The sequence below is a fragment of the Dicentrarchus labrax genome, unplaced genomic scaffold (assembly GCF_905237075.1).
Source record: "Dicentrarchus labrax unplaced genomic scaffold, dlabrax2021, whole genome shotgun sequence".
NCBI classification, from domain to species: Eukaryota; Metazoa; Chordata; class Actinopteri; family Moronidae; genus Dicentrarchus; species Dicentrarchus labrax.
The window spans coordinates 17,328,770-17,346,267 of NW_026136701.1; the positions used below are offsets into that span (position 1 = coordinate 17,328,770).

The 17,498-nt window shown below is 39.5% G+C and overlaps 1 protein-coding gene across 1 annotated transcript; it reads right to left on the minus strand.

Moving 5' to 3' along the window:
- Positions 1 to 3,184: 3,184 nt before the first annotated feature.
- npc1 (Niemann-Pick disease, type C1) lies at positions 3,185 to 17,498 on the minus strand. The gene is made up of 25 exons (XM_051406162.1): positions 17,348 to 17,498; positions 14,847 to 14,975; positions 14,584 to 14,690; positions 14,230 to 14,375; positions 13,828 to 13,995; positions 13,429 to 13,678; positions 13,202 to 13,284; positions 12,679 to 13,049; positions 12,254 to 12,480; positions 11,847 to 11,947; positions 11,395 to 11,497; positions 11,108 to 11,297; positions 10,669 to 10,851; positions 10,378 to 10,492; positions 10,055 to 10,182; positions 9,688 to 9,822; positions 9,413 to 9,502; positions 8,993 to 9,183; positions 8,594 to 8,709; positions 7,718 to 7,847; positions 7,350 to 7,535; positions 6,581 to 6,812; positions 5,745 to 5,858; positions 5,420 to 5,582; positions 3,185 to 5,331 (listed from the first exon to the last, which is right to left on the minus strand). Exons 1-25 carry the CDS (start codon positions 17,423 to 17,425, stop codon positions 5,249 to 5,251), a joined length of 3,819 nt encoding a protein of 1,272 aa, XP_051262122.1. The 5' UTR covers positions 17,426 to 17,498; the 3' UTR covers positions 3,185 to 5,248.

A 17,498-nucleotide genomic window follows, 5' to 3' on the forward strand; every position in this document is an offset into this window, starting at 1 on the left:
AAAAAACAAGTAACAAAATCTAACTGTATGAACTTATGTACTTAACTGTAATTATTTTATTGCTGTAACATAAATGACTTGTCTGGGCTACTATTTGATACTTCAAAGTTGTGTAATGCACATTCATTTCCAGCACTTAACAATACAAAGGAAATTACTCACATGGAACTTGTACTTGTGTGAAAGTCTGAGCTCACTGCTGGTCTACAACACGCTGCCAAAAGTTCTCTGTCCTTTGTTTATAGCAGTAGTTTTGTTCATTTTTGTTTCATCACTTCATTCTGCCTATTATACATTTAATATGCACTGCTCCACGGCCAAAAACAATCTCAATTTTGCCCTTACAATTCTGTTTTCTTTGTCACCAAAGCAGTTCTTAAACTGACCGACTGCTTTCCTGAGCCATGTTTACAACCCAACACCCCTCTGTCTTGTAAATGCATAACTTGGATTATCAAACTGTCTGGTAATCTCAGTACAATAAATAGGCGAGACTCCAGAAACCTCGACCGGGAATGGATGGCACCTGTGGCTCTGATGCAATCTGAGAGGTCAGTTTCTCATCGAGTGGGAACTCTCCCGCTTGACACACATCCAATGTAAACAAGGCCCGCAGTCACGCCAGTCTCGTGCTGCCATCAAAACAAACAGGCCAGGACCGAGAGTGGACACATGGCATACGTGGCTTAGTCCCCTCCATTGACAGCCTAATTCCCCCCTCGCTGCCTCATAAAGGGGTCTATTGACAGCCCTTCCTGAGCCCTGCTCACACATAAGTGACCCTCATTGTGAAAATATGTGTACCATCGTTTGGGGCAAGCTGCGTTCTATTGCCCTTCCCTTTAAAATAACATTTGGCTGAAACAGCATTTTGCCCCTTTTCCTGTCATGATACTGTGACTCAGGGCTTTTCCACCATTTACTGTAGTTTGTAAACAAGGAAGTAGGGAACACTAAAGGATTGTGACATTTTAACTGTGAGAACCTGTTTGATGCACTCTTGGATTCTATTCCGCACTTGCTAAATCTTTGTCACGCATAAAGTACAGGCATGTTTCTAATGTAACGTTAAAATCCACAAACTTCTTTCTTCACTAACTTGCAATGTTGTGTTGGACTGGTCCACGGTCAGGAGGGGAAAGCACTGCAGGTGGACCTGAAAATCTGATCCTCTCTTCATGTTTGACAAGGCTACCTAATCCCTTTTGTTCCACCCCAAGAGTCTATTTCAGAGACAGCTGAACCTGCTGTAACCGAAAACCGGTGACGCAAAGTAGGACATTAAACGCTTCTTACACTTACTTATTGATGGATCTTTAAAAAACACGCAGATCAACTTTTAAGTTGGTGTGGTGGAGGCCCCAATGTGAGTTCAAGGACAGCTGTGGGAGGACGCACAGTGGAGGGCTATTGGACATACATAGCACTTGTTTTGGCACAGAATACACTTTAACAAATTAGTTTCAGAAGCAGATGTGGTGATGTACTCATTATAATAATGTAATAATCATACTTAAAGACTGCTCTCTGAGTAGTTTGGGTTAAGTATTGTTAAATTGCTACTTCTAAAAGTGTAATTTTCTTTTCTGTCCCAAATATCAGGGAAAATTTTAATTAAATTAAACAGCATTTCCTGAAATTGGAGGAAAAACATTGTGGTTCCTGTACCTATATTAAACAGTTTGTTCCGGTGGAATCACACTTGGATAAGTACTCTATACAAGACTATTTTTATCCCACACATAACCATTAAATTAAACTTGATTGTTGTAATTAGAGTTCCCTTAGCTGTATTAGTTAACAGATTACCGACAGATTATTTTCTAGATTAGTCCTGTTATCTAAGAAAAAAAGAAAAAATTATTCCAGGGATTGATAATCCAGGGCCGCTGTCATTCAGGCAACAGACGTTCAGTGGGCGGGACATTCAGCACATCACAACAAATTATGAAATGAGGAGCTCTTTCATAACAAAACATCCTGTGCGACTGTATATGCAGGAGAATATTATAAACTATAGTATTGTATACTATAGTATTGTGTTACTGCTGGTCACAATATCACATTTCCTTCTCTCGTCTTTCAGTTTTGATATTTATGTCTTTAGTTTCATTTCTTGACCATGATTTGCAACTTTCACTTTGGTTTGACTTTCTAAAATATTTAAGGAATCTGCCAGGCAAAATTTGTCCATCTAATATTTAAAACAGCATAAGATCTTCACAGTACTCATACAAGCAAAGGTATTAATTTCAGCTATAACTGGTTTATAGCCAAAAACATGCGGTTCATTTTACTCAGTTACATTTGTCAACAAGCTATTTAGGTTCTTTTTTATGTTCCTAAAATGTTATTCATACCTTCTCGAACTACAACACCCTTGCTGTGCAGTGTATGTCGTCTGTGTCATAATGAAGGATGGGGACAGGTCAGAGTCTAGTGTGAGGCGAGCCTTGCACATCTTACATAATACTCTCCCCAACCTGTATATTCTCCCCCTGCAGACAGCACAGCAGACCTGCAGAGGAAATTAATATTTTAATCTCTCAGCCAGATTCAAAGAACAGTCCCCGCTCTCACAGGGAAACGGATAAATAAGTCATGAGCTGGAGGTTTGTGTGACAACAGAGCTGAACAGACAGACACAACAATAAACAACAGGAGGAAGCACGCAGCTCAGGGGTTTGGCAGCAACTTTCAAATGGGATGTGAGTGATTGATGGCCTGTAAAGTTTTGATATAAATATCAAAAAGCTGCATATTTACATGCTTAACAACAAGCTCCATGCAGATGCTTTAGTTAATATGCTCTGTGGACTACTTGCACACTGCAGAGATTTAGATCACTGACAGTGTAAAAGCATGGCAACACTGCTTCCCTTCAAGACATAAAAATTAGGTCACTCCCCCAACATTACTGAGAGCATGATGCAGACAGAGCTTCATGAATGGATTCAGGCGCCACACTGTGGTCAGTCTAAACAACCTCAGCTGTGAGTGGTTTCTGCTACAGAAGCATCTGCTGCTGTTTGTATTAACCTCAAAAGAATAAAACTATTGTTTTTGTTCCAAAAAGACTCCTTCCAGCTGGAGACTTTATAGTGGCTTCTAACAGGGGTCATATTACATCACATTAAATCAAATTTGCATCAGCAAAAACAAAAGAATAGGCCAAACTGCATACTTCTATGATAACTATTTAATGTGTTAAAATACTTAAAATGTTTGGTTTAGTCTCTTTTACCAAGATCATATTCTTCAGTGTCAGAGATGATTTGTCAATGTCAATGCACAGCACTGTTAACAAGCACAATTCTTTGTTATTCCAACTTTTTCAGTTGGTTACTCACAAAACTTTTCCCGGTTTTAAACTTTTCATCGACACATTCAAAAAAACACATGACTGCAATGTGGAAAAAAAATAACTCTTGAAAATCAAAAAGCATGGTGCTATTCCTTAAAAAAAAAAGAAAAACAAAAAAGGTCCCACCAGATTTCATCCACCTTGGGTAAAACGTTAACATCCTCTTCCAGTGATGTCAGCATCAATTTGGGACAACCATATCCAGATTAAACTAGTGGGAGTGCACCACCTTGAGTCTCGACTAGTTATGACCTCAGACATGTTGAAGAGCAGGCGATGCAAGTGTGTATTCACTTGCATCGCCTGGACCGTATTGTCCTGGGATATACAGTTCAATTTGCTTCACAAAAAGTTGTTGTTTATCTTTTAAAACAAAGTGATTCCTTTGGACAAATTGGAAGGGTTTTATAAGACAGCAATACATGCTAAGAAAGTGTTAATAGTTAAATAAAAAAAAAAAATAACTTAAATGTGTAGGAATGAAAAACTCTTTTACCATTATCTAATCATTGAACAGTATTCAGTATCAACATACTCTAGATGACTAAAGAATCAATCTAAATTAGTCTCGTGTATGATATTTACAGTCATATGTAAAGCTTCTCTCTTCACTTCTTGATGCAACAAATGTTTTGTTCAGTAACTGCAGTGTCTAATTTACACTTTACTATGTAAAACCACTATTAGCATTAAAGCACCCTTTACACCTGGAATCAACATGTATCTTGACTGATGTCGCAGCAGAGATGTTTCTGCTGTGACCATATGTAAAAGCACTCCAGATGGACTAACTCTGTAGTCATGCCAACATTTCAAAAGGACACTTAAGATACATTAAAGTAGCTCTAAAATGAAATGTTGCACTGGATCATTTAAATAGTTGCTGAGGTGGACATAAAAGACCAGGCAGTTTGGAGAGTATGCTATGATGCAGTACTTGGACTGTTTGTTTTGACTCTGTATTCCAGTTCTCTCACTTTTAAATGAGGTGTCAGCTTTGAAGCAGCTTTTACGTCTACATCCATGTAGAAACTGTAGCCTTTTTTAAGTAAAGGGGTTTACAATTACAATTCACTGCTCCCCCGACGTGCATGTGAACATGCCAGAAAACTTTTAAAGCTCAAAGTTAATTTCAAGTCTTGTTTCCTGGAGTCAAAACATTATAGTTAAAAGCTGCACATTATTGCTATGTAAAAAAAAAAATGCTACTACTAGCTGGCCTGTAATATATCACAGTATTTAGACACAGCCCCGGCTGTGATACATGTTAATCCCAGGTAATATGAGGGCCTATCATTATTATCTGTTAGCTCCAGTATGTGCATTGTGCCAGTCAATAAATGATTCATAATATCAAGTAGTTCTGCAAAAGTCCTGTGTTAGTAGACGTTAGCAAAAAAAAAAAGTCCTTTTCAACACATTGGTTTTTTTTTCCTGGTATACATTTAAAAAACATGAAAAACCTAACCAGATTTACCCTTTTGAGTTTTCAAAATAGCTCATAGCATATGGAACTGAGAGTCTGTCAACTGATGTTGGGGGTGGTGTCTCTCCTACTTCCACACTGTCAAAGTGGTGTTTTTGTTCAGAGGTATGTCGCTTATGCTTCACACACTGAAGTCAGGTTTGTCCTGTAGTGTGAGGTGTGAGGTGGGGAGGGGGGAGGTGGGGAGGTCCAAAGTCTTCTGAGGAAAATCAATAAGTATGCAATTGGACAAGGCCTCTGGCACACCTTTTCCCAAGTATATTCCTGAGTTAAATCTGTGCATAGTAGTGGCAGCGATGATGAGTGGGTCAGTAATCACAGAAATGGCTTGCGCTCACACCCACACAGTCCCTCCCAGACAAATAGTTAGTTCATTGTTCATTGTCCCATACGGCCTGCTAGTAGTTGAGGAGGCGCTCCCTTTCTGTACCAGCATAGCGCTGGTTAGCAGCAAACACCTTTGCTTTGTTCACTGTAGGACCTGTGGAAAATAATATTACATTTAATTAAAACAGTGTTAAATCTTGTATGCTTAATGTGTTTTCCTTTAAACATTTGAAATTACTGACCGATATAACTAAGCAGCACAGGGAGGAAGATGAGGCCATGCGTTGCTCCCAGCAACACTATGGCCAAGTACATCCTAAAGTAGAAGACCTGGAAGATCTGGGACTTGGAAAGCGCCAGGATCAGAATACCTCCAAACTTTGTTAATGTGATCCCACTAAATACCTGTGAAAAAGAAAGAAATTTCATTAAGTATCAGGATATTTGATGATTAGACATTAATCATTGCTTTATCCTAAGCTTATTTACACCGATATCCACATTACCAGCATGCAAAAATGTATTTACTTCCTCTTGTGAATTTGTAAGCAGTATAACAAGACTTACAGAGCTGCCCATGTGAGCCAGGGCCTCTTCAGCCCGCTCCACTCTGTTTTTCTTCACACTGATGGAAAACGCTCGCACAATGTGGCTGCAGAACTCCACCGAGATACCACAGCACTGCAACAGAGGACAGGAAACAACTCAGCACCAAAACATGGAAACGCTGAATTAAAAACCTACTGATTCCAGTTTCCTGCCTTGAAATTAATATGTGTTATAGGTGAGATGAAGTCGTTAACAGTTAGAGGAAGATCATTTCCTGATGGCTATCACAACATTTTTTCACCAAGTGCTGTCATCTAGGGACAGGCTGACATTGCTAGAACAAAGTCCCTTAGTCCCTTAGGGTAAACAACACAAGGGGTCAGACGACCAGACCGATTGTAAAGAGTAAAGTCCTAAGTTTAAAAAGGCACAATCTATGATCACACCATCAATATTCAAAACACAGGAATGTAGCAGCAAGTCTTTCAGAACATGGATATAATACTATAGTAATACTATGCAAAATTAAACTTAGTTATTGATGTATTTATGTCAGCAGGGATGGTAAACACAGGCTTTAAAAAGCATTTGCTTTCAACTATTGGAGTTAAGAAAGCTGCAACATTTGTTCATACACCTCTAATTTATATGATCAAAATCACACATCGTCCTTTTACAGTTATAATTTGAAAGTGAACATTCCTGAAATGATTATGAAATCATTACAACTAAAATTGGTCATTGCAACTATAGTAAGACGAGTCAATGTTCAACCAGAAAGTAACTGTAAAATCTAATAGACAGTTATAATTACAACAGACATCATCTTATGTGTGCTTTTCATGTTATCTCACCATGACTAGGTTCACCAGGGATACTGCGTTGAGGCTGATGTTCCACAGCCACATGACACCAAACATGTTGACCAGGATCATGGCGATGGTAAGACTGACAATCACAGCTGACCACAGCTCGAAGCCCAAAAGCACAGTCGTCACCACAAATATGGACGCCAGTGACACGCTCAGGTTCAGAGCTGTGTCATACGCTATGGTGAGGTACTGCTCGTAAAACACATAGAAGACGCTGCAAAGAAGGAAAATATATATTAGTGAACAGCCCCTAAAGAAACTGCTATTACATTTTCTATTTTTATCAGTAGCTATTCTTGACCTCATATTGTTTGTCATTTCAATAGAGAAATAGCAAAACTCATTTTTTATCCACAAACAACTTTTTCTTGAAATATTTGGCTCAACCTCAGTGTCAGGGGGCATGACTGTTTTGCTATATAGGAGACTGGGGAGAGGGAGATTATGGTCAAACATTGGCTGTGTTGCCATTTATAATGTTTTATTTGCTGTGTGCTTATCTATGACCTATTTCTACCCTTGAACCTTGAGTTCAAAACAAGCAGAACTTCAGTTAAAAGTATTTCACAACCAGAAAGACCTAAAGCAGTGGGTGAAACTGAAAACACATAAACGTTGTCACAAAGACAACAATGGAAGACATAAACGTTGTCACAAAGACAACAATGGAAGATATAAACGTTGTCACAAAGACAACAATGGTTACACTATAATTTATACAGCATATCAAGCAAGGTACAACAGGACGTACCTGTAGGCAAAAACTTTGTGGTCCATGGACTGACTGATATTTTCAGCTAGGATTCGGGCCATTTTTAAGGCGTCTATGTAGTCTGGAGATTCTTTCAGGATGGTGTGGTAAGTCATAAAGTAAGTGGCTCCGACCCCTGTGTTGTTGGGATGAAGGTCAACTGCTGTGGCATAGGCTGCGTGGCCGCTGGAGAAGAATTAACACATTGTGGGAAAAATAAAAGAAGGGAAAATTACAAACCACAATGGGATACTTTAACCACATAAAAACAGAAGTTAAAATGAAAGTATTCAATTTCACGTCATGTGCTTTCAAAAAAAAAAAAAAAAAAAAAAAATTACAACATTTCAGTAGAGCTATAAAATTACCCTTTTCCACACTTGACATTGGGATTGTCTGACAGAAACATGGGTAGAAACCGCATGAAGTCGTCTCCTTCTGGCCTCTGCTTTCCACTGGGAGTCATGGGCCGGCAGTGAACGCAGGAGGAATTTACCACTGGAAAACAATACCGGGAATATATTCATCCATTTAACCAAATTAACTGGAGAAATATACAAATTAGCTCTGAGACAAAGGTGTGAACTGAAAACATAAATACTACTCTTAAATACTACAATAAATAATAACCTCTTTACCAGTACCAGTGTAAGACAATACTAGAGGCAGCATTGCTGTAATAACATTTTGGTTATTAGCATACTTTTCCTAAAACTGCATGTATTTTGAAAACAAAGGCACGAAAAATGAGACACAATTTACATTGGAATTTTACAGTTTGAGTTATTAGTTCCTCCTTTCACTATTATTTGTCACTTCCTTAAATACACTGGCAACTGAAATTCAGGTGACTTTTAGTCATTTTATGAACTACGGATCTATTAATAATCAAATGCCTCAATTTTATGCATTAATAATTATATCAACATTTTGTTAACCTAATCTAAATAAATACTATTATCCTTTTGAGATATAAAATAGCGTTAGTTTGCATAAATCACCCATACAATTCTAATATTGCAACACCTGAATGTAAGTTGAATGCATTATACAAGAATAATGTTGACATTAATGTTTTGTTTAGTATTGCCATAATTCTGCTGTTCATTTTGCAAAAATGCCCTTAAATGCTAATTGTGTCACTGCGTTTTGTGTATGAAAAACATGTTGAACTTATGTAAACTTGGGACACCAGGATCATGAGGCAAGGGTTCAAAGCATGTTGACGTTGGATATAAATTTACCCGAGGCATTGCAGAAGGTTCCAGTGTTGTTGTAGTATCGACAGCAGGTGGACTGAGGCTTCACCCAGTCAAAGTAGTCATCAAGCCAAGAGGATGGGGTGAAGGCAATGGTTGTGCTGGGAGTGAAAGGAAAAGTGAAATTGAATAGATCCTAAAATAATAGGTTAAATCAGTAATCTTTTTATGACCTTCACCTAAACTTAACTCTCAAGTTTTGAAGTTGTGGTGCCTGGATGCCATTTACATTCAAATGTATGTTCAAAGTAATAAAATTAAATAATTGTCAAACAGGTTCTCAGACAATTTTTGTTAATTAATGTTTATTTTTTATCTTTAATATCATTTTTGATATGTGCAATTGTACGATCTGTGATCTAAATCATCATAGCTCAGACTTACTAGTTGCTGATGAGTGAGGCGGCATAGACCTGCTGGACTAGAGAGTTGTTGTTGCAGCCTACCCCTCCACACACAACATTCTGGCCCTCTGGACTACTGTAGTTGAGACCGTCCTCTACCACAAAGTACACTGGAGCTCCAGTGTGGAGATACTCAGTCAAGTTCTTAAAGTAGTCCAGCACATACGAATCCTAGATGGAGAGACAGATCATCAGAATAGACCTCCACAAGTACAGGAATGCAAGTCAATGCTATTATACTTCTGCAAAAATGTAATGTTATGGAAATTCAAATAATCACATCACATGCAATTGCGTTATCTTCATGGATGACTGACAGGAGAAGTAAAACTAAAAGTGCAACTAAAAATGTTAACCATTAACCATTCTACTTTGCCCATATCTATTAAAAAAGACTTACATCAGGCATGGAGAGTTTTTGGTCCAGTCCAATCTCTACTTTATTCACCACAGCAATACTGAAGGAGAGCATTCCCACAAACACTGCCACCTAAACAAAGAGAAATGAAAAAACAAACATAATCATCATATAGCCAACAACCACTATGTTCTACTCAATGAAAAATATGAGTCGAACTTAATCTATCAACACCTTAGAATAATACATAGCAGGGGGAGTTGAGAAAACAGATGAGAGATGTGCATGAGTGGTAACGTATCACTGGAGGTACTTACTATGATCGGTCGCACCCACTCTTTGAGGATGAATGGGGCATATACTTTCTTGAAAAAACGGAAGAGGAAGCTCTCTGTCTTTGCTTCCTGACCTTCTGGCAGCTTTACACAGCAAATGATGTCAAGACGATTCCCCTTTTAAAACACAAGAGACAACACGGCATTTGATTAAGTGTAACTAAGTCTGTATCTAACTTGAAGGTGGAGTCATTTAGAACAATGCTTCAGCCATGTGTCACTTGGGCCCAAGAGCAAGTTTTCACTGCTACAATCACTGCACTGACTAAAACAATCAACTAGAGAGGAGGACCGGTTAAATTAGCTCAAGCAGAGATTGGTTAAGTCTGCAGGAAAGACCCAGTCTCACCTCCTGTCTTTTGGCGTCCAGGCCTAGCAAGCTGACAAAGCAGCTGATCTGCAACAGGAAATCAATAAAAACCGCCAAGCCAGCAAACAGAGAGAATGTCCTCACTGCAGGCATGTTGGACAGGGCTCCTACGGAAGACAAAGTCAACAATTTTATCAGCATGTGACTAACCAGGAAACTATTGCACTTTTTGTGCGTCAATCTTGTCTACAAAAAACACGTTTCTTAAATGATGGTGGAACCTTATGATTTTTAGAATACATATAAATTAATGTACATTGTCTGTGTACATATAGGGTGTATTTAAGAGTGATCTGTTTTACCCAAGAAAAAGGCCACTGTCTCGGAGAAGGAGGAGAGGAACATGCTCGGGGCTACGTCTCCAAGAATACGACCAATCTGTTGGTGAAGTTCCTCTTGGGGCATCCGCTCATCCCTCTGTTGAGAAATACAAATGGAAATCACTTTTAGCAAGTTTTATTGGCAGCATGAAAAAAAAAAGGTATCCTCACTGAAATTAAGGAGTCTTTTTAAAGAGGAACCACATGACAAATCAAGGGGTAATAATGATAAGTAATAATAACAGTTTAATGGATTGGGAGAAGGGGCGTTACCTGATATGTCTGTACTATAATAAAGATGTTGTCCACTCCAACAGCGAGCACCAAGAAAGGAATGACTTCGATCACAATAAGGGTGAGGGGGATACCAAAATAGCTGAAGATCCCCAGTGAGGAGGCTACAGAGCTGAGCACAATCAGGATACCCGCTATACCCAGTGAGATCTTAGAGTCCACCTGTACGGGCAAAAAGATAAAGGATCAGTCAGATTCTTCCCTTTGGCTGCTCTCTTTTACACTTGAGCTGCAGGAAGCTGTCAAGCATGTTGTACTAGTTTTGTTGACGTCAGGCTCTTACTTCACAGGCAGAAACTGTGCGTAATGTGTAAAACTATTTTAGATATGGATTATGGTAACACTTGGGTTGGAAAAAATGCTTGACACATAGGACAAAAATTATAAACGACAATAACTTAATTGCTTAGGCTCTTACCATCACTCTGTTGAAGCTGTGTATGTGACCCAGGGCCAGGGAGATATAGATGAACATAATGGCATAGCTGATTACTATGGTCCTGATGTCACTGTTGCTCTCTCTGTCTAATTCATCTTCAATACTCCTCTCTGCACTAAAGGCTACGGTCAGGTTGGGGTTTTTGTAGTTCTTCATGAAACTGATGAATCTGGAATGCACGCACACATACAGAAGAAAAACAATAAGTACATGCAAAGACACCACTAAACAGTGACTTTTGTTAGCTAAACAGATAGTTGTCTCACTCTTTCTCCCATGCCAGAGCTTTGCCCAACTTGACTGTGTCATTCAGGTAGTTGTTGAGTGGAAAGGTGATCACTAGAGCAGTGGCATTGTTGTAGTTGGTTTCTGTAATGTGGAAGAAAAAAAATCCTTACTTACACAATTCTGTTATCAACCACATTAATAGATTACTGAACTGGCAGCTACAGCTAAGCATTCCTCTCGTCTCTGTGGAGACAATACATAAAGTTCCCCATAAAAGCATGGCATTTAAATCATAAATTGTTGGTTGCTATGACAACTCTCATGTTTATCAGAAAGAAGTGGAAATGTTGATGACCAAAAGAGCACAATTTTTTTCCTACAGTACAATGAAATAATCTACGGAGGTTGTAAACAGATTATGTAACTACTATAAAAGGAAAAAACTGCTGCTGTTTTCTCTCTGCCCACTAAAAGAGTTAATCCAGCTCACCGTCGTAACCTCCCAGGGCCAGCCAAGGGAAGACGGGGCCACCAAAAGTGCCTAAACAGGGGTCATGGAGGAGAGTGGTGTCATTGAGGGATGCTGGCGCACTGTAGAAGAAAAGACCAACAGTTAATAGCCTGAAAAATCACAGTCATTATTTGATGAACCCATTCACCAGTGAATGTTTTACTATTGTCTGACCTTATTGTAGTGCAGTCAAAAAAAAAAAAAACAGATAAAGAACAACTGCATGACATTCCTGAAAAATTTCAACACTGGTGTATTTTCTAGGTCTCTGCCGGCAATTAAGACGTGTTTACAAGGGAAGTTTTAAGACCAGAGGAGCACCAGCTTATTGGTTAACATCTGAAAAGGAACAAAGAATAACATTTAACCAATTTAAAGAAAATCACCTGACACAGTAGAGGAAGTGGCTGTGAAAGTCAGCATAGACAAAGAAGTCGTCTCCTATGCTGTGGTCCAGTACAGCGTGGCTGTTCTGGAAGTAGTTGAGGACACTCAGGATGGTACAGTTGTTATTGTACGGGGCCAGCGGAGCCAAGCAGAGATCCTTCAGGGTGACGTTTTGGCCCTCGTATGTGGCTACAAGTCCTTCGATGTCGAGCTGCAGATCCAGCACCTGGTTGGGTGCGGTTAGAACAAAGAAAAGTAGAAAAAGAGGAAACAATAAACCACAGTTTCAGAGATGCAGCTGCTCTTCACACGGAAAGTTTACATCTAATCCGGTAACATAATCAATACTTCTACACAGTGGCTTTAATTACAAAATATTGCTAATGATCCATCCTCCCAAATTCACCTCTCCTCACTAACGCACCTGGTGTAGAATGTCTTTGTCCAGGACAGCTCCAAATGGGACATCTGATCCTCCAAAGTATGGGGAATAGGTGAAATTGATTTGGAGTGGACTGGTTATAATCAGCTGCACAGTTCTAAAGAAGGGTCCGAAGTGGCTGTCAAAGTAGTCCTTCTCTTGACGAGCCTGGCTGGTGGGAGCCGACCACAGATCAACGGGGTCTGTGGTGATGCGCATATAGACCAGGCCCCCGGAGGAGGCGACCACCAGGATCAGGCTGCCCAATAGGACCACAGAGGGATGCCGCACACAGAAGGAACCCCAGGAGCTAAAGATGAGCCGCAGAACATTCTCGAAGCGTTCACCCAGTGTTTCACAGCATGATGCGTTTACTGAGAGGAGAGAAAGAGTAAAAGTTAGTTTACATCACGCAGCAATGGTGCAGCAAAGTTATTATTTGTATTACACCTAAAGACCAATGCAATAACTAGTACGACAAACAGATTACAGAAAGAATTTGACTCAGTATCTTGGATTACAATACCTTGGTCGGGGTTATCACTGTTGAGAGACAGTGGATTATTGCTGTCCAATATGGGGCCATACTCGGACATGATGGTCCTTTTCCTGTATGCACAAAGAACCACACAGGCCAATTCAATATTAACTTCTAAAGCAAGCATCAGAACCAACATATTTTTTTCCACAGCAGGTGAAAAGGGTTTGTGGGTATAACACGATTCCTAATAGAAAACACCACCAGTTCTTTACCTGTAACACCAAGCTCCCAGTACAGCTCCAATAAAGATAAGCAGGAAGGCAATATAAGAGATCCACATGATGACAGTCATGGCATCGATGCCAAGGATAGTCCAGGGAGGAGGGAGAGGAGGAGGGACAGGTTTGGGGCCACAGGCCTTTGTGCAATCCTGACAGGAGCAGGGACCCGAACCGTCTTCCAGGCCCTCTGTGCAGGCATATGTCTTGTTGTTCATGGGAGTGTAACCAGACACAGGGACATCTAAAGCAAAGAAACAGAATAACATGGCATTGTGCATTAATCATACACAGCAGAACAGATGTAGCAAAGGTACACATCTGTTTAACTTACTTAAAGGAATATAAATATTTGTCTGCAGTAGGAACATAACCTAATACATTATTATTTACCTGAGAATATTGGAATGATAGGAAAGGGCGTCTGTCCATTCTCAATGTTGAACATGTACTGGATCCAGTTAGTAGCATTGCAGTCCTTTGCATCCTTCCCACAAAGCAGCGATAAAGCCTTCACATTGCTGGATGGTGCCTGGACGTCCCTACAGGCATTGTACATGGCTGAAAAAGTAATATTGAATTATTTCTAGGGAAACCTCAAGATTTTCAATACGTCGAATTGTCCATCCCTCCTTGTATTTGCTCAAAAATGAATCATTTATGAGTTAGTTAACAACAGAATTACACAACTGAGAGTACAACTTCATGTTTGAGAAGGGAACTGATGAGGTTTACACAGCATGAGGGTGAAGCTGTGAAGCTAATTTCTAAATGAATATCTGGCTGTGAACTTACCATTAGAGAATGTCTGTCCAATATAGTACTGCACTTCCAGTACATTTATATTGTCGACCTTGGTGGCATTCATGAACTGACTCTGGTGGGGGCTGCATGTCAGCTCACAGAAGAGGTTCATCAGATTGAAGAAACAGGCGGGACACCTGCACACAGACGTAGTGCGTGTGAGAAGCAGAATCTAAAAAAAATTAACCCTAACCCAAAGAACATATAAGATTTGAAAATAAAAAATACTGACAGATTTAAAAGGACAGACAGTCTACTCTTTGTGTTTCAAAGACGGGGAATGATAATGCCCTTTCCAAGTATATCATGTGCTTCATTAGTTAATGTTATAACTGCAGTGCATACCGAGACAGGAACTGTAGGGGCAGCTGGAGACTCCCTTTGAGAGTGCGCAACTGGTCAACATTACAGCAAAGGCTTCGGTTTCCATAGTCATATCCAGGACAAAGCTCCTGTATGCAAACACAGAAAGGATGACGTCACTTTGGTAGAATATTTCCACAGTGCAAAATAAAGCCCAGCTGGAAAGCAGAAGTATAATACAAAAGATTGGTTTGAGCATCAAATGTCAGAAATAACAGCACAAAACATCATGACACTGTATGTACCGTGAGAAGGTCATAACCCTCAGACTGGAGCGGGATGGGAGAACCAGTGTATTTGCAGTTGTACTTTTTTCCGGGCACCTTTACGGACTCCCCACACTCGCCATACCACACACAGTGCTGGGCCTCGACCTGACAGAAAGACAGCAGAAACACAGTGATCATTTGTGCAGTGTTGGCTATTTGTGTGCTGGTGTGCCTGCAGTATATTTCTTTTTTCTGCAGAGTCTGTTGAATCTTATTTCGCTTTTTACTGATAGAAACCTACTTTGATTTTTGTCTAGTGAGGACAAGAACAATGTCTTGCAAACAAATCAAAGATATCACAAACACACAGACTTCCTGTAAAGGCTAAGGTGGATCAATGTAACTTAGTTTTGGCAGAAACGGACGAAACTATTCTGAACTGCGGTTAAACGTGTCCCCTTTTAGGTTTTATATTTACCAGGTTAGACCTCTAGGCATGTTTCATATCCTGTGTGACTAGTATCTCATACCTTGTATGTCTGAAAATACAAATTTCACTTCTGCAAAAATGTTTCTTTGCAATCATGCATTTGGAGAGTAGGTCTTGTAAGAAAGCCAGAGGGTCATCTTGACTAACCCGACGTCAGTGCCAAAAGGAGGGCCAGAAAAAGGAGAACTGTGGTCAGGTTACTATGGCAAAACAACAATTCGGCCACTGTTGATATGGCTACAACCAAGATCAATTTGAGAACTTGAAATATTCATTTTAAATCTGATGTTTTTAGAAATAACAATAACATACAATCACCATTGTTTAGTACTATGTTTAGTACTATTCATAGCTTCTGCAGTCAAAGTTTTCCGTCATCTGCCTATTCAGCATCAGAGCTCACGTGTTCTTTGTTGGGAGGGCTGACTTAGGGAAGTTAATTCACTTACTCTACAAACTGTTTTATAAGTAAACCCTGTGTTACACTCTGTCCTACTTGTGCCTCGTGGGATTGAGTTCAAGGGTAGCCTTCGAATGTTATTATTACCTCAGTTGGAGTTTTATGCAGCTGCAGACTAGACCAGTACTCCAAGTATACTAACTATTTGTTAAAAGTTCACTTTCAAGACTCAGAGCTAGATGTAAGAGACTTGTTTATACTGAGTGAGAACCAAAGCCCTGCAAGGGATTCATAAACATAACAGAAAGCTGATTTACAACCCTGAACCCTGCAAAAGAAACGGGCACACACACAAATTCCAGTAAAATACTTAAATGCTTGTTCACTGCAGTCTCCAAATAATCAATATTTTCACCCCACAGCTTTGTTGTTTTTTACTAGGACGCTGATATCTTATCTTAAAACAGTAATGATTAATCAGATTCAGATCTGGTGACAAGAATGCGTAGTTTTGGAGTAGTTATATGCATTGCAGTGGGTTGACCTAATTACCTCATGAAAAAGAGGCAAACAATGCCACACAGGGAGCAGAGAGACTAGTAATGACAAGCAAGTGAGTGATTATTTACATCTGATTAATTCAAAGCAAAAGGGTGGAGCAGGAACACGTGTGACGTAGGTTTTTGTCTGGCTTGTTTTGAAATTTCATTTAAAAAAAATACCCTCAAATGACGATTGGATTCACATCATTTATGGTTAAAGGATAACAGTCTCCCAATTAAACCACAGCAGCACACATTTGCTACACAAAAGGGGGATCTTGTATATTACACATTCAAGTCCATCATTCATTTGATCCTAATCTATTTTTGTAATCGCCTCAAGGATTATGGCGTTTTTTTCTCTGTACTTAATAGTTTATGTATCGTTTAATATTACAATTTAATCCTTTAATACAGCTGTTGGGACATTCAAGCATGTTATGTTTTGCAACAACTACTAACGTTACATTATAATATAACACTTCAGCTACAACCACATATCCAACTGAATGTTCAATTTAATCGAAGTCAGCTATCGAAACCATCTAAAGTTTTCCCCTGCTTGGCTAAATAACTTGCACTGGATTTGCAAACGATGCACATTCCGTTTTCATTTCAGTTTTGCAAGCCATTTAAACTCGGGTTAATATGTATGGCTTGGAGTAATGAACGGGAACACTTTTTTTTTTAATAAAGTTAAGCATTATCTTAACACCAAGTTGAAACAGGGTGGTGATTTTGATCGAAACCACAGAGCATGGCAGTAGGGAACTTTCTTTTCGACACCAGCTCTCCGGGATACAACCTGTGTCAACACCGGCCGTCGCTAAGGAATGTCAAAGCTAACGTCTATCAACGGTCGGATTTCGCTAACGTTACGAGGCTGGTTCAGTTTCCAACTAACGTTAGTAATAACGGTAGCTTTTTTTTTTAAAAAAAAGGAGTAAAAACCCCCAAATAGCAAAAAAAAAAAAAAAAAAACAACCGAGACCTGGATCTCAGTTTCGTTAGCCGCCTCATATAAACATCACACTAAAGTTAGCAACTGCAGACCGAGCTGAGTCATGTTTTAGTCACGAAACCACGAACGTTAAGTTGAACTTACCCATCGAAAATGTCGCTCTGACAGCAGTATAATGAAGAAAAGTAAACATAAAACGCGACTCCCTCGCAGGACCCCCATCCCTCTGACTGAAGAGATCGATTCAAAGTGACACTCTGGTTAGTTTCGCATATCTTGTTGATGCTTTCTTCTT